We start from the raw sequence: 21,201 nt of genomic DNA, 5'->3' as shown, positions 1-21,201 counted from the left end.
AAGGTACTTGCCAAACGCTTAAAAAAAAAATAAGGTATCTGAAATTTTGATCAAATAAAGTACCTAAGTGTCTTATCAAACGGAGCCTAACATGAACAATGAATTGAAATACCTCACGTGACACAATGTCATCCATAAATCTACAAATGCACCATATAGAATGTTGAAGTGGAGGTTCACTAAGTAACCAAAGAAAGGCATCCTTAGTTGCGACTTCTTCCATTCCAACCAATGAAATCACTGACAACATTGGATAAGCTGTGGATGGCAAGGCTACTCTTAAGTAGGGCAGAGCAAAAAATCCGATTATCCAAACTGATCCAATATCTGATCTGAATCCGATCCGAATGTTTGGATATCCGATCCGAAAGTTAAGTTTGGTTTGGATATCTGATCCGAAATCTTTGGTTTTGGTTTGGATATGGATATTAGAATTAAAACATTTGGATATCCGATCCGATCCGAAACTATAGTTTTCTACTATAATTTCGAGAAAATAAAATTTTATTTGATACAACAACTTAATTAATGTTTAAAATATTAGAGAAATATCTAGATGGTACTTAAATTTTATGTCGAGAACATTGGAATAAGAATACTAAAGAAAATCATCATGTAAGACTATGAATATAATTGTGTTTCAAACTTAATTTTAAAGTAAATTCAAAAGTATGGATATCCGATGGATATCCGCATCCGATCCGATTATTTTGGATACCCGAACAATGGATATCCGAAACATTTGGTTTGGATATTGGATATCTAACTTCGGGATTTTTAATATGGATATCCGATCCGAATTAGCACTTTGGATCAAATACCCGATCCGTACTCTGCCCTACTCTTAAGTACTCTTCCATTCTTGGCACCTTTTTTTCTACAAGCCATTTTGCTTCCTCTAGATACGCTTTCACTAGCCTTTTCATCTGATCATCAAATTATCGATCTTAATTTTGATGAAATTACTGAATTTTAATATTGACAATTTTAATTAAGGTTAATTAGCGTTATCAAGTGACACTGATATTAAATACTCCCTTCTATTCACTTTAATTACAACATTAGTTGAATATATGTGAGTAGTATTTTAATGAAAACTGCTGAAAATTGACATAATCCAACTTACCGCTTCTTTTGCATAGCATATTGCATAAGACCGCCCTCTTTTGACCATTTCTTCCTCCATTTCGCTATAAATTTCAAGAACTGCTTGATAAATTATCTTCATATACTCCGGGAGTTCATCCATGACATGAATATCCCACCTAATTTGGAGTACTCGTAAATTTGTTATATTGTTCAATATAACTCTTATAAAACCATAGAACAATAATGTTTTTTTTTTAACAAAGACAATTGAATTATTATATTGTGAAATCAACGATCTCTCGTCTATAGACTCATTATTATGTGGCTATGCTAAATTTTGTTCCCAAAATTACGTATTGTACCTCTCGAAAGCTTGTGTGAGACGTTCTAGCTCTTCATATGTACCATACACATCATAGGTATCATCAAGAACAGAAGTCAAAGCGATGACTTTGACAGCAAACTTACGGGCCAAGGCATATTGAGGCTCATAATAAACTCCAAGTATCCAAAAGTAACACTCTGTTATTCTATCACGAGCGTATGGCAACTTATTCTTCACATCAAGCTCTTTCCACCACCTACACGTTCAAAATCAATGAACTATCTAAAATATATAGATCCGTAATTCCGTATAATTCTTGTACGATGTATATAGATTTATACATAAAGTGTATTAAATTATAAATATTCAATTGTCGACTCATTAATTTATCTTATATGTCTCATTCTTGTATTTTGATTTTAGAGAAAAAGAAATTGAAACATAAAAACTAATAAAGAGAGTTGACGAATGTCTTGAGATGTGTATTTTGGAGGAAACTTTTTAACGAGAATTAATCTCTAAGTATATAGGGGATGTTTAATCATATTAATATTTTCGTAGTAAGTAATAACTTAGACAGAGTTTTATTATTGTGTTATTTGTGCACTTAGTTTAATCGACCAATATTATTAGTTTTTCTTTTTGACATATATCACATTTGGAATAATATATGCGTTTATTTTAACAAAAAACAATATCTATTTGGCAAATTCAAAGAAAAATTATACCAAAGTATTTATACGTTTTTATATGATTATAAATTTCAACATCACAAGTTTAATTTCTAAACTTTACATGTTTATAATTTTATATTAGATGAAACTAAAGATTAAATAGATTATAAAATTATACTTTTACCGGTGAAGTCGTCATCCCTTTCATTAGAAAAGAGTACGGATCGGGTATCCGATCCAAAGTGCTAGTTCGGATCAGATATCCATATTAAAAATTCTGAAATTAGATATCCAATATCCGAACCAAATGTTTCGGATATCCAATGTTCGGGTATCCAAAATAATCGGATCGGATGCGGATATCCATCAGACATCCATACTTTTTAATTTACATTAAAATTAAGTTTGAAATACGATTATATTCATAGTCTTACATGATGATTTTCTTTAGTATTCTTACTTCAATGTTCTCGACATAAAATTTAAGTACCACTTAGTTATTTCTCTAATATTTTAAACATTAATTAAGTTATTGTATCAAATAAAATTTTATTTTCTCGAAATTATACTAGAATAATATAGTTTCGGATCGGATCAGATATCCAAATGTTTTAATTCTAACATCCATATCCAAACCAAACCAAAGATTTCGGATTAAATATCCAAACCAAACTTAACTTTCGGATCGGATTCGGATCGGATATCGGATCAGTTTGGATAATCGGATTTTTTGCTCAACCCTACCTTTCATTGTAATTTCCTTTCGTTTGTTTTTTAAGGAAATGAAATGATTTTTTTTTTTTTTTTGATGACGAGGGGGTTGAATCCCCCCGGGCCCATGCATTCCCGCACCACCACATGGACCATGTAAGTCACCCCTTCGGGGGCTGCAGTGGTCAAGTGATCATCGCCCCAACTGGTAGTCAAACCCGGAATCTCTCAACTCCTGCATTTCTGCAAAGTTCGAGGTTAACCCGACTACCACTGGACTAACACCACTTGGTTAAATGATAAATTTTTGAAAAAAAAATTGTAAATGACATACAATACTTACTTTGTAATAATACTAAGCTCCTCTTGATGTTGCAATTGCAGCAAGTTGAAGTCTAACTTTGCAAACTTGAGAAGAACTTCGTTGTGATGCTCAATTTCTTGGTAAATGGATATGTATTTTCTTGCTCCTACTCTTGGAAGACATTTCTGAACCGGCCACCGCAACGTGTGTGATACACGCGCCGCTAGAGAGGGACTAAGAGAAGGTAACTTGAGCTCAAGGGCATTCTTAGTAAACGCTAGGGCTTTATCCAATATGAGTTCGCCTCGCAACCTGAGGTGTGTTGCTTCGTATAGGCATAACATCCCTTCTACATCCTCAGTAACGAAGTCCTTAAATCCATCTTTGTTGCCCCTAAATTTATTGAAAATACCTGCCAAGCATAGCATAGTCGTGCTTCTAGTTAGAATAATCCGCGGGTCAAAAACTTTGGGACCGCAAGTAGGTAGATTCGTAGCACCAAAATGAATACGAATATGGACACAAAAACGAATACAGACACAGACACATATACAAATAGAATGAACATGTGATACGGTATCATATACTGTATTGTTTTAATACAAAATTTATGGGGAAAAAAAATGAACTTGAAAAATAATAAAGAGAATTGAGTGAAGTCATTCTCTAATATACATTTTATCCATTTTATCAAATTTTTTTTTTGAATTTTTTTTATGAATCTAATAATATTTTTATAGTTTCTTTATACAGGGTAATTATGTGTTAAGTCATTCTCTAATATATAATAATAACACTAATAAAAGATTTAGGAATTTATAATTTTTAGATTTATATCAGTTTTGTCTTGTTTTAATTAAATGATTATAATTCAGAGTTTAGAGAAGATTATATAATGTAAAATATTATATAAAAGAAAAAAAAAAGTAATAAAAGAAAGACATATTTCTATATTTAGCGAGATTTCTTTTTGTTAAGATTATAGAGGGGGAGAGAATGCATAAGGAAATGCTATTATTGATGATGACTTACATGATTATGGTGAGGGTATTAATAATACCTCTCATTGTAATGGAACTTTAACCCTAATTTGGCTAACCCTAATGGTAGTCGGCCCTAATGGGCCTGATTCCTAATAGAAAAAGAAAAATTGGGCCAGGAAAGTTGCACTTGGACAAAAGATTTAAAAAAAATCCAATCTGCCTGAATAGGGACCTCACATGTGAGGGGGAGTGTCAAGATACAGCTCACTCAATAATAAAGGCACATGTGAGTATTCCACATTGGAAAAAGAGGAGAAAAGTTGTCTATCATATAAATCAAGAAGTTACTCCACCCATTGCCAATTGGTTTTGGGATGCAACCTCTTTGGGTTTATAAGCCGGACCCTCCTCCATACGGGTGCGGCCCATGCCCAATGTCGGAACTTATCATGGTATCAGAGCCTTTGTGACCAAAGGTCACGGGTTCGAATCCTGGCAACCTCAAAACAACTCAAAAACTCTCGAAGTGGAATTCCAGCATACGGTACAGGGGAGCCGGTGCACAACTAACCACTCTTCAACCCTAATGAGCATTTGAATGAGGGAGCGTAATAGGAATAATTATATTAATTGGGCCTCAACCATCACCTTAACGTTTTGGTTGAGTTGCTTCATCTATCATTTTTGCAGGGAAACATTTGAAAATTTTTATTTTCTTAGAATATAGGACGATGTGTGACATACCAGTTGAAACATTGTAGCCATGTTGTCGTAGAAGTCGAAACGAAAGGGCTAAGGTTACTAGTTCATAATGTTCGTGATTATTCTCGTCCTTAAAATGCTCGAAAACTCGTCGCAACATATCTTGAATTTCCGTCTCAAAGTGGTACGCAATCCCCAAACGCTCAACTGCATCAATAATGCTCAACTTTTCACTAAGATGTTCAATGGTGAAGTCATCTTTGAGCATTTTTTGCACTTTTTCTTTCAGCATTTCAGCTTCCTCAAGCCATACACGAACATTCTGTCAAAACAAAAGGACAATTATTGTTAATTTACATGAATCTAAGGCAGTGAGGCGAGTATCGTATTTAGCGAATGTACCTTATTGTCACAGACATATGTCACGAAGAAATCCCCCCAAACTGAGGGATCGTAATTTGCGGACTGACGCTGCTGCAAATTTCCTGAACTATTGTTTGATGCCGCCGTTGCTGCCATTTTTCTTTTTTTATTTGAAATTTGTTGTCAATAAGAAATTAAGAATTTTGATATTGGTGATGAGTTAAATCAAAGTTGTACGTTATTTATAGGGAGCATGCATGTCAATGTCATGATCGTGGGAAGGAGAATACGAAGGCAATTTAATACAACATGCAAAATACGACTTAGGCCTCGTTTGAATTATCGAATTCATGGGAATTAAACTCCGACGTGAAATTCACGTGAATTAACATGCGAAATTTGACAGTCCCTCCAAATGTATTAGACCTTTGCTTTAACAATTGCTCTTTTATAAACGCTTAAGAACAAAACAGGTTAAATACTATCTCACAAGTTGTAAGAATATTGGGTCCAATACTATTTATGTGGACACACTATTATACAGATTGTATTTATTTGCTATCGTTTAAGTTTAGCCCAATATAGTGATCCATCTGGATAATATAATACGGGCATATTAATTACGTCTTATAAAGTATGGGCCGGATATCTTAATTGTGTAGATACCCATTAGGTTACTAATGCATGATGGGCGCATTAGATTAAGGAGACTATATATAAGTCACCAGGTTATGGTCCCCAGTAGACACAATAACCTAATCTCCCCGCATCCCATCAGTAGAGAGATCCCTATTGGTATGTGTGTCTACTAGAAGACCTAATCCCGAAGACCGTCCCTTCAGGCGGTTCATCCCTACCTTTCGTTATGTAATCAGGTACGCTTCCGCTCTACAGTTTATACCGAGTAATTTAGTATGAAGTTTATGGTCTCAATTCGGATTAATTCTAACAAGTGGTATCAGAGCCATCTTCATAGTAAATTATTTGGGTCAGAGATTATAATACAACTTTGAAATTATACGCAATTTGGCCTGAAGACATGAATCTACTTGTGTATTCGGTGGTTAATTGTTTATGTTTGATTATCATTGGATTATTTCAAATCCAGTTTAGATGCATGATGCGTAAACATTGCTTATCTTTGGCTGATTTCTTTTCTGCGTCAAGTGGAATCATCTAATGGTTAGGTGTCTTTCTTAAGCTTAACCTTCAGTGCATCTCGGATGATTTTTTATCCTCCTCATGAGAATCAATAAAGAAAAGACCATGTTCCATCACTACTACAAAAAATGTCAAAGAAACCGGTTAAAAAAGGTATAAGAAACCGGTTTATAACCGGTCTCTAGCTCATAGGTGTCTTAGCCTAAGAGACCGGTTTTTAAACTGGTTTCTTTCGTAATATCAAAGAAACCGGTTATCACTAAAAGCCGGTTTCTTTTATTAGTGGGTAAGACACCAGTTATTGGTCAAAACCGGTTTCTTTGCTATTATCTTTAAAACCAGTTTTGGGCTAAAACCGGTCTCTTTGATATTATCTTTGAAACCAGTTTTAAACTAAAACCGGTCTCTTATATTTTATTTAAAAACAAAAAAAAAAATTCAAAACAGTCGACACCTACATAATATTAATAAAAAAAATATAATCATTAAAATATTACAACTATTAAATTACATAATCACCGTCAACTTTCAAAAGCAACCAATCTTACAATTATGAGTATTCTCATTCGTATAAACTAATCTCCGATTATAAAAGGAATAAATCTATCAAAATAATAACTCTTCAAGTTAACTTTATCGTTGAAATCAACTAATCTGTACCCAAACTCGAGATCATCACACTAGCCTCGCTCCTGCACGAAGGGAGAAAAAACAAGCGGTAAAAACTGAATTCTTGTTTGATAATTTTCAACATGGATTGAGAGTAGCTAGATAAGTACTAGGAACTCCATACTCAAGGAACTAAGAGAATTACTCCAATAGACACTATAATATGTTTGAGCAACTTGGATTAATATTATATGTGCGAAAGTAAGAAAATATATGAATAAGGCATAATTAAAACCAGAGTATAACAAAAATAAATCACTTGAATAAAACATCAATATCATCTTTCAGAATGATGAATAAATTTTCTCCAAGATAGAAGAAATCTATGCTCAAAGTACAAAAAGGAGGAAAACTAACCAAAGACAATTTTGATCATATTCAGTGAGAGAGGCGTAAGATGACGCAGTACTTTCCACTCAGATCATATTCATTTCCCTTTTCAAGAATGATTTATGTCGCCTGACCTGCTGGCCTCACCTACGTCTTCAGCCTTTAGAAATTACCATGGTGAAACCTACAACAATTTTATTTGCATCTTTTGAAACTACAGCAGAAACCTGGATTCTATCAAGTGAAAATACGTCTTGTTTGATGAAAGGCAAAGCTAGATGACCTAAGTTACCTCCCATTGACACAAAAGCCTTCGAAAATAACTTTCTTCTTTTCTTTTGGCTTCATCATTGACTTATATGGTCCCTCCACTTGTACACCGTTGCTCGTGCTCCTGCGTCCTAAATACCATTTGTAACTTCAATGTCAGAAGTTGATGTCAACATAGCACAATCAGTATAAGGAACATCATCATCGATACATCAATACTTAGAGAGTAACCCAATTTTATTTATTTTGTTTTCTGAGTGCCAATTCAGCTTCATTATCATCACCATATATCTGCCTATTCCTAAACTGAATATCACATTAGGGTGACAATCCACGAGGTTCATTAACATTAACATTAGAATTAGAAATAGCCAAATATGTCATGCTCTCAGTCATGGTTGCAGCGTCAATCTCACACGTAATAAGATTCATCGCAGCTAGAGAGTCAATTGAATCTGTATGTATGTCCACAACAAATATCTATGTTACCAACATGATCTATTATAGACACAACAAAAGGTTCTGAAGATTCTTCTACATTTCGATGACCAACCAACACCAACCAACATCAATATCAGAATTAAACTATAGAAAAGTATAATCTATATATAAGCTCGCCTTATGGACAGTCCAAAAAGCCTTGAACCTACTTATTAACATTTCACATGGCCAAAGTTCTCGGGTGAACCTGGGAAACAAAAATTTTATCCTAAAATACTGTGTATCCTACCTCGTTAGATGCTTAAAGTTATACTCACACTAATGAGGAATGAACATCAAGTGTTGTATAGTTGTAGTGTTACTATGATTACTTATAACTATTTGCTGGACAACAACACTAGATCACACTCCAAATAAAAAAGTTCAATTTTTTTACCAAGGATATAAAAATGAAAGGAGTACTACATACATTCCTGTATAAGTAAGGATATGGAACCACCTCAATTATCAGGAGAAAATCAAAGAAGACCTCATCGGCATGATTCTAGAAATATGACAGCTATTTAACAAGTAAGCTTAACAGCTTGAATGAGTATAAAGATATTCCACCAAAATGTAAGCAAGGTGAAGAAGAGCATTCTTGTAAATTTCACTGAAATTTATGAATTATGATACTCAGACGCTTCAATCTTCAATCACAACAACAATTACTAGACACCAATCTTCTCATTTTTCTTCTTATTTTAAGCTCTATTATTTGGAAGTAGGTTACATTCCTCCAAATGATCGTTAAAGATATTAATGGTTTAATCCAGTAATAATTCATTATATCTAACCAAATATGTGTGAAAAATAAATACTTTAGTAAATTATACAGAATGACGAATTATTCGGACACACTCGATTGAGATGAACAAATCAATATAGAACAGAAAGCATGGAGAGAGACTTTGTAGGTACACACAAAGAGCTCACATCAGGCGCATGCCATAAATATCATACCACTTGTTTTGCCACCCATCCAATTTCTTGGTTTATTTCGGCATGGCATCTCTTTATCACGCTTCAATCAATCAAGAGCTACCTTTCCACTTGCTTCTAATAACTTCTACTGCCTAACATCTATGGGTACTCTCTCTTAAGTGTTACTTGTAATTGTCTTTATATCAGGACAAAGAGATTAGCATAACAGAAAAGCCGATAACATTATTGATTTAATCATACTATTAGCTAAAACTTAAGTTAATCGAATTATACCGGTGTTAGTGTGTTACCTTTGCATCGAATTATGATGGGTGCGACTGATGAATTATGATACTCAGATGAAACTAAAAAAAACTTGCATAAACTAATGAATCGAGTACGGCTTTCCCATCTAGAAAATTTAAGCCAAATGCTTCAATCACAAGTCACAACAACAATGATGTTCTATTATCATCAAGTAACAACCAAAAAAAGCATACAACATTGCAATGCAACTAATTAAGCACAAATCAAATTACCAATGAAACCCTAACTAATTAAATTGAAATTGAAACCAGTGAAACAAATGAGTACCTATTAAGGAGGAATCGATTGAATAGAGGCGCACACGACACGAGGCGACAGTGGTGGTCGGTGTGCGGCTTGGCAAACGTCGAAGGTAATGACGGTTTCGCAAGGTTTCATGTGTGAGTATGGGGGAGTGGCCGAGAGGTGAGGAGCTTCGTTAATTAAAAACATGAATTAAAAAAGGGAACTGCATCCTTTGACCTTTTATATATGGTTGAGAAATGGAAAAATATAAGAAACCGGGTTTTAGTTTAACACATTTGTTATCTTTTCTAAGAAACCGGTTTTAGCAAATCAATGGTTTGTTTTGTTAAGAAACCGGTTCTAAAATCTAACAGGTTTCTTATCAATAGTTCCTTTGATGATTTTTGTAGTAGTGCATAATAACCTCCATATTAAGTTAATGCTATTTGAATAAAAGGTCTTGGTATGAGAGACAGTTGTATATACTGTCATTAATTTGGGGTTTTAGTGATGGTCAAAATTTGGTATTTACGTGTAGAGCTATGGGTTTTAAGATTGGTAGTAATTGCCATTAAGTGAACTTAGGGCGGCATAACCCATAACACCTTTTGATTGATACTAATAAGGACTATCTGGGTTCAGAAGCTAATGCGTGGTTTATTGATTTAGTAATCACAAATGGCTAAATTATGGGATTAATTGGGGCACACGTACTTTGCATTTATTAATTTATATTGCGGTTAAGTGAATATGGATATTTTATATTAGCCCTGATATTTATGCTTGTCCTATTGTCTTGACGTTTCACGTTCATATGGCAAAATAAGGTCTTTTGAATTTGGTATAAACCTACTACCACCAATATATGATGGTGATGCAATTTTGATTTCTACATGATATAATGCAACTTCGATTCGGTATTTCTTATGGATATGAAACTTTTGGTTGGTTTGGTTTATGAATATGGTATAATTATGTGTCCATAATTTTATAAGGGGATATTCAGGGCTTGGACAAGTGAAAATAAGGATATATACTTGTATGGTCTATCAATTTTACAGACTTAACTAAGGAACCATTTTAATATAGTTGTGTATATTATCACTAAAGATTAAGTCACTTGTCAATTAAGGACTTGTGTTTTCAGATTTAATAATTGGCCAATCGGATTTATAATAACGGGTCTAATATTTTAGGTTGTTTGATCGACACAATAAGTTGCCAAAGTAACCTCTATTGTGTAAGTTGAATGATTTAGAATATTATGACTACAGTGTGTGATTGAGTTTCATGCGGATAATGGTCGGCCCAAAGGAAGGCTATTATTTGGCCGAAATTCACTCATGCTTGTGGTGATAAGTATGTAACAATTGTAAGGTTTCCATGTGAATATTAAGTCGGCCCAAAGGAAGGCTTAATGTTTGCCAGGAATTTATTGTTAATACTTGATCACTACACCAAGATGACCACTTACAAGTTAATTTTATGTCCAAAGACTAAACTTAATGTTGTGTTAGGTATCTTGTGATGATGGGGATGCCAATATTGAATCTGAAAATCAAGTTAAGGGAGTGTCGTTATATTTATGACACTCATAAGGATTATGCCCATACAGTTTGTTAGGGTGAATAAATTCAAATTTTCAGTTTAGTGTGTGTAATTCATGCGAATAATGGTCGGCCCAAAGGAAGACCATTATTTGGCAGAATTATATACACGTAGGGTAATAAATATGTGACGATTATTCGGATTTTCATGTGAATATTGAGTCGGCCCAAAGGAAGGCTTAGTGTTCGACGTGAGCTTATCGTCAATATTTGATTACAATTACTAAAGAGTGATGTCTTTAACTAGTTAATATTTATGTTCACTAACTAAATATTAATTTCGGAAAGACACTTTAATTATTTGAATTTATTCAAAATATAAGGATGTTGTTTTGTTCATTCGTTTGACATTTATGGTTATTATATCTGTCATTTCAGTTACATTCTCAATTCGGATGAAACTATTTATTAAATGAATGGTAAAAGAATGTGAATTTTATCTCTGGTTGCTTTGATCTTACCTTACTTTAAGAATGTATAATTCTGCTTCTCATAAGGTAAAAGTTATCGTAAGGACTAAGGTATGTAACTTTGAGAAGTATTACATTCAAAATGCATGAGTTTAGTGATTATTCGAATTTAGGGAAATATCTAAGGGTATTGTTTTGATTAATTGATTAAGTTAATTCAGTTAATTAAGAAGCTGCAAAAGTCAAACTCAAAGAAATAACAACAAACATAAGGTTAGACCTTTTTTAGTCATTAGTTTGTTAAGAGTTTGGACACATAAGGAAAATCTAGTACCAGTTTTAACGCTTGGCGTGTCGGTAAAGTTAAACTTCTCATTCGGTTTGTCTAAGGTTAATTTTATATCCAATCATGTTTGGTGGGTGAATTTGGTTTTTCCACCCACATAAGTATATTGATGCAAGTATAATTGAGATGTTACAAGCCAATTGATGATGAAAGATTCATCTATTTGGGGCATGTCATCATCCAAGTTATTTGAGACAATCAACTAATTTAGTTATTATTAATGACTTATTCTTTTATTTGTATGTGGAAAATACTTTCGGCACCGCCTTTAGGTGGACAGGGTTATTTTTCGTATGGACAAATTTGGTTTCTTGTCTATTGAGAAATAATTAATTTTGTATTTTCCTAATTCAAATAATAGTGAACCTATCATTTTTAATAACTTTATATAGTTTAGATTGGAATCTCTTTTAAGTAAACATGCATTAAAGTTCAATGGATATAAAGAAAAATTAAGAAATAACAATTTCTTTTCAGTATGACACATTAAAAGAAAATTAATGTTTTGTGTCAAAATGAAATTGTTGAACCCCTTTACTTCGGATATTCAAATTTAAGGGGATAAAGATAAACTAAGGGAGATTAGATATCAGTTATTTTTCGATGTCTTATTATTAACATATACGGAAAGGTGAACCATTTTATACTTAAGTATTAATGGTTTATATTATTATGTTAGTTTGTAGACGGAATTTAGGCATTGATATCTAAATCTCATTTGTGAGAAGTTTTAAGTTCTTGACGTTTTTAGTGATATTTGGTGAGTTATTTTTCTCAAGAAAGGAATAATTATGTCATTTTGCTCATAAGTGTTAATACTTTGGCAATGACTATTAAGGATAACAATGCCAAGGTTATTTTAAAGAATTTCTAGAGGAGTTTGATCTTGTATTTGATATTATTACAGCATATGAGGATTCTTAATATGGATGGTGTAGTATGTATGCAAACAAGATCCTAAGGCCTGGTAAGGAGTGTGATTATTCATACTCGTTCCTATATTACTCTAGTTATAAGTTCTTAAGATTGACTATCTCTCGGATAAATTTCTAACAATACCATTGACTATTTAATCATAGTGTAAATAATGTACACATCCGGTATGTCCAACTAATTAAGGTTGAGGTTTAAAAGTCATAAGGTTAATAGTTGGACTTAAGGATAGTCAATGACTATTTTGTTGGATAGTACTTAAAGTTTTAAGGGTAATAAAGTAATGATCCCACAATAAAGCTATTTAAGACGGAAATTAAGGGGTTCATTGAGAATATTGAGTTTGAGTGGGAGAAAAGGTAATTGACATTGTTTTAAGTCTCCTTATACATGATTATAAGATCAATTTGGTTAAACAAACTCAAATATCTCAATAACCAATTCATTAGAAGATCCACATAATAAGGTAAATACAACTACAATAATTACATTGTTTTCCTATATGGATAAAAATGGACAACAATGTAGTGACGGACTAATTAGTTGTAATAAGAGTTAGAAAATGGAATGCTAAAGATGATTTAATCGCCTTTTGCCAAACCATTGAAGGTCCTAACTCATATAAGTGGATTGATGCCATAAAGATTGTTCCGGGTGTAATTCCAGAGCAAGTATCGTTACCACCCGTGGCTTGTTGAATGATGTCTTGAGTTGGATTCTCCCTTGGTCTTAATCGTCCCTCTCGGCCTCTCCTGCAACAATGAACGAACTGAGGGCTTGGCTTGGTGCCAAGCGTACTCACTCCGACGCCCAAGTCAGTAAACTCAGATGTGTAAGTTGTATGCTAATGGACTAGGAATATATTGTAGAGAGATAAGGAAGATTATACCAGATGAATAGTGTATTTAGGTCAAGTTGTGTATTTCTGGATTGGATCCTTTCCTCAATGAAGGTTGAGGAGTATTTATAGACTTCACCTTTTGTCACGTAGTGGCCAAGTGGCCAAGTGGCTAGCAGGTGGAAAGACTGATCTACCCCTCGGCCGAGGGACCTATGGCAGGCCGGCGGGCCCCTGTTGACTCACCGAGGGGTCTTGGATATGAGTACGCGGATATGTGTCCCATTTGGCAGGTTGTCATGCCGGGACCAGGTTGACAGGCCGATGGGCGGCATCGGCTAGGTTGTCTAAGTCGTTGACTTGCTGTGGACATCTTTGACCTTGCTCAGTATGTTGACTTGGTCAGCGGTGCAGAATATGCCCCATCAATTTCCCCCAGCGTAGTCTATGCCGTGGTATGGGCTTCGATGTACGTCTGAGCGTATATTCTGCGCAAGTAGTTTGTAGAAAATTTTCTGCATCGGCTTCTTGCGGCGGCGGCTTCTTTCGCTCCGCCTAGTCTTTCTTAGGCCGTACCATATCCCCCTCCACATGGATGTGTATTGGGCATCCGATGTGGAACAGAAAGGGGACGGCCGAGACAAGGGTTGTTGAGGCCGGTTATTTTTGATTGCCCCGACGGCGGTGTCTAGCTTGGTTGATCATGTGGCCGGCGGAGAATAGGTGCATGGGAATTTGTTTGAGGAAGTTGAATAGGCGGAGAGATTTGAATAGGCGTGTTGAAGACGTTTGGTCACTGTTGCATTGATTGACACAACTGTTGCAACGATTGACATCCCGTAGTTGCATGTCCGACACGTGTCTCGCATTTGATTGGTTGACGCTTCATGGTCATGTTCTCCGATTGGTCCGCTTCATGGGCTTTTCCCTATAAATAGGGCGGTTGCTCCGTGAAATTGGTCACCAATTTCATTCTCCAAAATTTTTCCTCTAAACTTTCAAGGGCTTCTGTCTTCTAACATTCGAGTTGTTATTAAGCGAGTGTTTTTCTTCAAGGTAAACAAACAAACTTCTTCTTCTTATTTTGTTAAATAATTGTTGCTATTATATCCTGCATCGGCGCCGGGACTAGTACTGCACGGAGGATTCCTCGTTGCGTCTTGATGGGGAGGAGATACTAGACGCCATTCCGATAAGGTTTGGGGGCCCTAGGTCTCCTTCTCCCGTAGTCGATCCACCAATTCTGGAGGGGCGGGAGGATGAGGGTGAGGATGCTGATGAGGATGAGGGGACCCCTTCCGATGGTGGGAGGCTGTCTGTCCCGGATCATGGCGAGCCCTGTACGACTGGTCTTGAACGTGGTTGGTTCCATAAGTTCGGCCGTTGTTCCGGCGAGACATTTTTCGGAGGCCATTTCTCGTTCGGTGAGGGGTATAAGATCGTTATTCCTAAAGAGGGTCAGGCGGTCTGTTGCCCTCCACCGGGTCACACCGGCGTGCACATCGGCATCTGGAGTATGGGCTGCGGTTTCCTCTGAATAGATACGTCGTGGCCATTATCAGAGCTATGAACGTCGCGGTGGCCCAACTACATCCGCTGGCCATGAGGACGATAGTTGGCTTTGTGTGGCTTTGTCTCTTTAGGAGGGAGATCCCGACAGTCAACTTATTCCGCCGACTTCACAGTCTTCGACCGTCAATTGCTAATAAGGTGGGGTGGTAGTACAGACTGACGGAGCGGCTATGCCTCCGTGAACAAGCTTACTTCGCAAAGACCGGCAACGGCGGTGGGTTTATGTCCAAGTGCCGGAGGATTACCCATTGCCCGGTCTTTCCGAGCCCTGTTTACTTGCGGTGTGAGAACCGGGAAGAGTATGAGGAGTGTACCTCCCGGGGTAAGGTGAAAATGGACGCTTCGAAGGTTCCTCTTTGCGAGGATGAGGAGCGGGCGTCTGTTGCTCGATCTTTGAGAAGGGATGGCTGCCCCCGACTCGGATTATTCTCCAAGATGAGTGCTCGGTCACGTCGGCCTCATACCCCCTCGGCCCGGGGTGAGTGGGGGGTGTGAGGCCTATTTTTACTGTTATGCTCCCCTGTTTTTTAGAGCTATGTTCTATTCTGTCGTGTAATTCTTGTTTGGTTTTCTTTTTGCAGACCGGTTTGGCCAGGATCTGTCCGAGAGTACCTTGAAGCGGTTAGGCCTTGATAAGGACGGGAAGGTAGTTGTGCGGCATCCTACGGCTGAATTGCGCGATCGCAGACCGTCTCCCAACGAGCTCATGGATAAGCAGTTAAAAGGGGTGGATCCGGTGGCGGCCCATGCAAGGGTTCTCGGAGGCGTGCCAAAGAGAACGAAGAGGGCTGCGCCACGCGGCGGCGTCGTGTCTGCTCCCTCTTCGACCCGAGTGGTTCGGAGGGAACCGTGGAGGTCGTTGATATTATTCACGGGGTCGGTGACCATTGCTAAGGAGCCGCCTTGCTTCTACCGTTGTTGGGGAGAAGAGGAAAGAGCCACCGTCTTCTTCCGTTGTTGCCGGGGAGAAAACCGATCCATCCGGCCCTCGAACAAAAAGGGCTCAAACTGGTACGGATCTAACTTGTGGTTCGGATTTAGCTGGTTCGCTGGACATCCCCACGACCGGCTTTACGATGTGTCAATGCACGGTGACATGGATGCTTTGTGCAAATTTTTTGCAGATCCTTCCTCGGCGACCGCCGTTCCTATTGAACGGCAATCGGGAAGCAGCCGAGAGAGGGCTATCGAGACGGCGGGTGACGGAAATGTCATTGTTGACTCCTCCGCTCGAACATCTCTCGCCTCCGAGCTTGTGGCGGAGGGTCCGAAAATGTATAAGAGGTCGGCGAAGTGGACCCAACAAGCCGGCTTCTATATCGCGGAGCGGGGAGAAAACCATGGGGCCAAGCTGCGCCGATGATGGCGAAGCTTAGACTTGACCTCTCGCCGCAAAGGGGGAGGCCGCGAAGTTTAAATCTGGATTTCTTTTCTCGCCAAGAAGCGCGCGGAGGAGGTTGAGAAGCTGGGGCCGAGAGGGCCAAAGTTGAGGAAGGCGATGGCGCTATCGCCAAGATGATGGAGGAGCGGGATAGGTACAAGGACGCTCATAAGGCCGCGGTTGCCGAGGGGGAAAAGTGGAAGAATCAGTTCCACAACCAGGCGGAGGCGCTTAGGGACGCGCAGTCGTCATTGCTCAAAAGGAGAAGGACATTGCCATGCTCCAAGATGAACTTCTCCCAAAAATGTGCGCCCGATTAGGGACCAGGCCGAGGGGAGGCGACCAGGAGGCGATAAAAGGGTCGTCCCCGATGGTTCCTTTCCGTGGGATAAATTTGAGAAGCTCTTGGACGAGATGGCTGAGGCTTCGGAGGCAGCGGCTGCAGAGAAGACGGAGGCGGCGAAGGTGGCTCAGGTAGCTGAGGCGCTTGAAAATGTCGAGCCCTCGTGAGCCGAGCCGCCCAACGAGGAGGGTCTGCTGCGATGGAGGGAATCAACAGGCATAGGGAGACGGGCGGTCGTCACCGGACTCCCGGCGTCTCGGATAGCTTTAGCTGTTCGGGGCCAATTATTGAGCCTTCTCTCCCTGCCATCTTTTGGCGCTTCAAATCCTAAGTCTGTACCCTTTTGTTTCCTTATTTCCTTGCTTCTTGTAAAACTTTGGTAGGTAGAGTTTTAGGCTATCCTTATGGGGACTACGTCGCTTGTACTCTTCTTGCGATTATTTTTTTTAATAGAGATTCATCTTTTGGGTCCCTCGCTCTCCGGCCGGGGCTTTGATCATATTATTCTTCACTTGTCTCTTTGCGTTGTTTTAATTGAGTGCCTTTGTTTTTACCGTCGGCATGGCCGAGGCGATTAGTGCGCGCATCACAACCGTGTTAACGTCTTTAGTATTTACTCTAGCGCACGGTCATTGTGTCCCCGTCGCTCTCGGCCAGGGCCGAGGTAATCGGGGTTATGGCTCGATAAAGCACTCATGAATCGTAGGCATATTGACCGCCGACTCGCGTCTCAACCGCACCGAGTATACGTTTCTTCTAGCATATCGGTCGTTGTGTCCCCGTCGCTCTCGGCTTTGGCCGAGGTAATCGGGTTACGGCTCGATAAGCGCGATCGATCATTGTGTCCGTCGCTCTCGGCTAAGGCCGAGGTAATCGGGGTTATGGCTCGATAGCATTCGTGAATCGTGGGCATATTGACCGCCGGACTTGCGTCTCAACCGCACCGAGTATACGTTTCTTCTAGCATATCGGTCGTTATGTCCCCGTCGCTCTCGGCTTTGGCCGAGGTAATCGGGGTTATGGCTCGATAGCGCTTACCGGTCATTGTGTCCCCGTCGCTCTCGGTTAGGGCCGAGGTAATCGGGGTTATGGCTCGATAGCGATTCTTCTAGGGTACCGGTCATTGTGTCCCCGTCGCTCTCGGCTTTGGCCGAGGTAATCGGGGTTAATGGCTCGGTAGCGATTCTTCTCTTTGAGTGACAAACACTTCGACGGAAAAGTTGGGTGATTCATTCGTTTGCTATGATCATGCGTTGGGGTGTCCACAATGGGTTTGGACACCTCCGCCGCTATACAAAGTATTTCCTCAAGTTGTCGGTGTTCCAATGGCTCATCAAAGGCACACCTCCCATGTCTCGTCACCCGGTATGTGCCGGTCTCATCTCTTCAATCACCTTGTAGGGACCCTCCCGATTGGCCGTCGATTTACCATGAATATTTCCTTTGTTGGTGGCGGCCGACTTCCTTAGGACTAGGTCTCCCACTTTTAAATCCCTCTTGTGGACTCTTCTGTTGTAGGCTCTTTTCATCCGGCTTTGATATACTGCCAATTTGAGGCGTCTTTGTATCTCGGCTTTCTTCGACCAGGTCTAAGGAAGCTTTTGTGCCATCCTCGTTTTCAATCGGGTGAAGGTAGCCGTTCGAATGTTGGCACCGTTGCTTCAATCGGTAGGATCGCTTCGGAACCGTAGACTAGGTGGAAAGGGGTGTACCCCGTTGCTTCTTTCTCCGTGGTTCGAAGGGACCATAGGACGCCGGGTAGTTCATCGGCCCATCTTCCCTTAAGGTCTTCGATTTGTCTTCTTTAAACCGTTGAGGATCGTTTTGTTGGCCGCTCCTCTTTGTCCCGTTGCTCGTGGGTGGCAGACGGAGGAGTATGCAAACTTGATACCAAGCTCTTCTAACCAATTCATTATCGGTCACCCAGAACTCTCGCCGTGGTCAAATACTATAACTTGGGGTAATCGAAACGAGTTATAACATTTTCCCAGCATTACCTTTACGACGGGCCGTGGTCTTCGCCAGATCGCTACGCCTTCAACCCATTTGGTGAAGTAATCAACAATGACGATCAAGAACTTCCTTCCTCCGGAGGCTGTTGGGAATGGTCCTAGCATGTCCATCCCCCACTGTGCGAAGGGAAGAGGGCCGAGCACGGTTGTAGGTCCCCGGAGGGAGCGTGTATTACGGGGCATGCATCCGACGATTCGTGCACTTCCCGGTCTTTGTTCCCGGAATCTTGAAGCATGGTGGGCCGAAGTAGCCGGCTCGTAGAGCTTTGTGGGCTAGCGTTCTTGCCCCCATGTGGTGTCCACAGATGCCTTCGTGAATCTCTGTCAGTATTAGCTCTGCGTCGGCTGGACCGACACACTTCAAAAGTGGTCTTATTACGGACCTTCTGTACAGTTCTCCTTCGAACACTAAGTACCGGCGCGATCCGTTTCATTTTGGCCGAGGGATTGCGGCCCTCGTGTAATTCACCTGTAAGTTTGTATTTCATTATCGGAGTCATCCATGTTGTCTCGGCCTCTACGTTGCCCACCATGCCGTCGGTCTCAGTGATGCTCTTCGCATTCCGGATATCTACCAGCACGGTTCGGCTGACGTTCTTGATGGTTGAGCTGGCAAGTTTGGAGAGAGCGTCGGCCCGGTTGTTCTCGGATCTGGGAACGCATTGGATTCGGAAAGACTTCAATTTCGCTATGTCGGCCTTTACCCTTTCTAGGTACCTTACCATTCCGTCGTCCCGAGCCTCAAACTCCCCTCTGATTTGGTTAGTAACCAACAGTGAGTCTGTCTTCAACACAATGTGCTCTGCTCCGGCAGCCCTAGCTAGCTCGACCCCGGTTATCACCGCCTCGTATTCGGATTCGTTGTTCGAGGCCGAGAAGGTGAATTTCAAGGCGTACTCGAACTCGTCCCCGTTTGGGCTGATGATGAGGATGCCGGCTCCCGAGCTGTTCGTCGTGGAGGAGCCGTCGGTGTAGACCTCCCATACGCCTGGGTTTGGCTCTTCTTGATATGTGCATTCGGCCAGAAAATCTGCAAGTGCTTGCCCCTTTATCGAAGGTCTTGGTTTGTATTGAATGCCGAAGCCGAGAGAGTTCCACCGCCCACTTGATGAGCCCGCGGATTGCTCGAATTTTTCCAAAGCTTTCTCTAACGGCCGATCGGTTAGGACCGTCACGGGTGCGCGTCGAAGTAGGGTTTTAACTTCCTCGTGGCAACGACGGCGAAGGTCGCTTTTTCGATTAGTGGGTAATTTCTCTCGGGCAACAAGTGTATGGTCGACAAAGTAGATTGGGTGTTCTGTTTGTCTTCTTCCCGATGATCACCGCACCGACCGTGGCAAGGTAATCGCGATGTATAGGTATAGCGTCTCCCCAAAGATCGGCACCGGACAGAGTTGGGAGAGTCGAAGATGAGCTTTCAACCGCTTGAAGGCCGTGCTCGCTCCTCCCCCACCTGAAGTCTTTATTCCCTTTCAAAACTTTGAAGAATGGGGTGCTCTTGTCGGTTGACCGAGAGATGAAACGGGCGAGAGCCGCCATTCTTCCGGTCGACATCATAACCTCTTTTCGATTCCTTGGCTCCGGTAGGTCTAAGATTGCTTGGACTTTGTCTGGATTTGCATCGATGCCTCGGCACATCGACAAGTACACCGAGAAATTTACCGCCGGACACCGAAGTTGCATTTCATTGGGTTGAGCTTCATCTTGTACTTCCTTAGTGAACAAAATGTTTCGTGTAAATCGGCCAGTGTTCGCCGTCGAACTTGCTTTTTACAATAGCATCGTCGACGTAGGCCTCAATGTTTCGCCCTTTTTGATTTTGGAACACTTTGTCCACTAGCCTTGTATACGTTCTTGGCGTTTTTCAAACCGAACGGCATCATTTTGTACATGTATGTGCCGTTAGCGGTGATGAATGCGCATTTGGGCATGTCTTCCTCAGCCATGAAAACCTGGTGATATCCGGAGAAGGCGTCTAGCGAGGCTCGCATGGTGTAGCTTTTTGCCGTTGCATCGATTAAGTTGTCTATCCGTGGCGAGGGTAACAATCTTTGGGGCATGCTTTGTTAAGTTGGGTAAAGTCTACACACATTCTCCATGCCCCCGATGATTTCTTTACCATCACAACATTGGCTAACCACTCCGGGTAGGTGCAAGGCATAATAAAGCCCGCCGTAAGTAGTTTGTCTACCTCGGCTTTGATGGCCTCGTCTTTCTCTACC

General features: G+C 40.1%; 1 protein-coding gene and 1 long non-coding RNA gene across 4 annotated transcripts; both read right to left on the bottom strand.

Annotated features, from left to right (window-relative positions):
• Window positions 1-800: 800 nt before the first annotated feature.
• Window positions 801-5,351, bottom strand: LOC141620925 ((-)-germacrene D synthase-like). Its single transcript, XM_074437669.1, has 6 exons — window positions 5,191-5,351; window positions 4,831-5,110; window positions 3,143-3,515; window positions 1,452-1,670; window positions 1,127-1,265; window positions 801-926 (listed from the first exon to the last, which is right to left on the bottom strand). Exons 1-6 carry the CDS (start codon window positions 5,305-5,307, stop codon window positions 801-803), a joined length of 1,254 nt encoding a protein of 417 aa, XP_074293770.1. The 5' UTR covers window positions 5,308-5,351.
• A 1,425-nt stretch (window positions 5,352-6,776) lies between these two features.
• Window positions 6,777-9,768, bottom strand: LOC141622380 (uncharacterized). 3 transcript variants are annotated; one of them, XR_012532950.1, is made up of 3 exons: window positions 9,580-9,768; window positions 7,339-7,712; window positions 6,777-7,004 (listed from the first exon to the last, which is right to left on the bottom strand). It is a non-coding gene; the product is annotated as an uncharacterized LOC141622380 (long non-coding RNA). The 3 variants fall into 3 exon arrangements; XR_012532952.1 differs by lacking the exon at window positions 9,580-9,768 and adding an exon at window positions 8,492-8,989; XR_012532951.1 differs by lacking the exon at window positions 9,580-9,768 and adding an exon at window positions 8,522-8,988.
• Between the last annotated feature and the right edge of the window lie 11,433 nt (window positions 9,769-21,201).

Source organism: Silene latifolia, chromosome X (genome assembly GCF_048544455.1).
Source record: "Silene latifolia isolate original U9 population chromosome X, ASM4854445v1, whole genome shotgun sequence".
Lineage (NCBI taxonomy): Eukaryota > Viridiplantae > Streptophyta > Magnoliopsida > Caryophyllales > Caryophyllaceae > Silene > Silene latifolia.
This window is presented reverse-complemented; position numbering and strand designations above follow the sequence as displayed.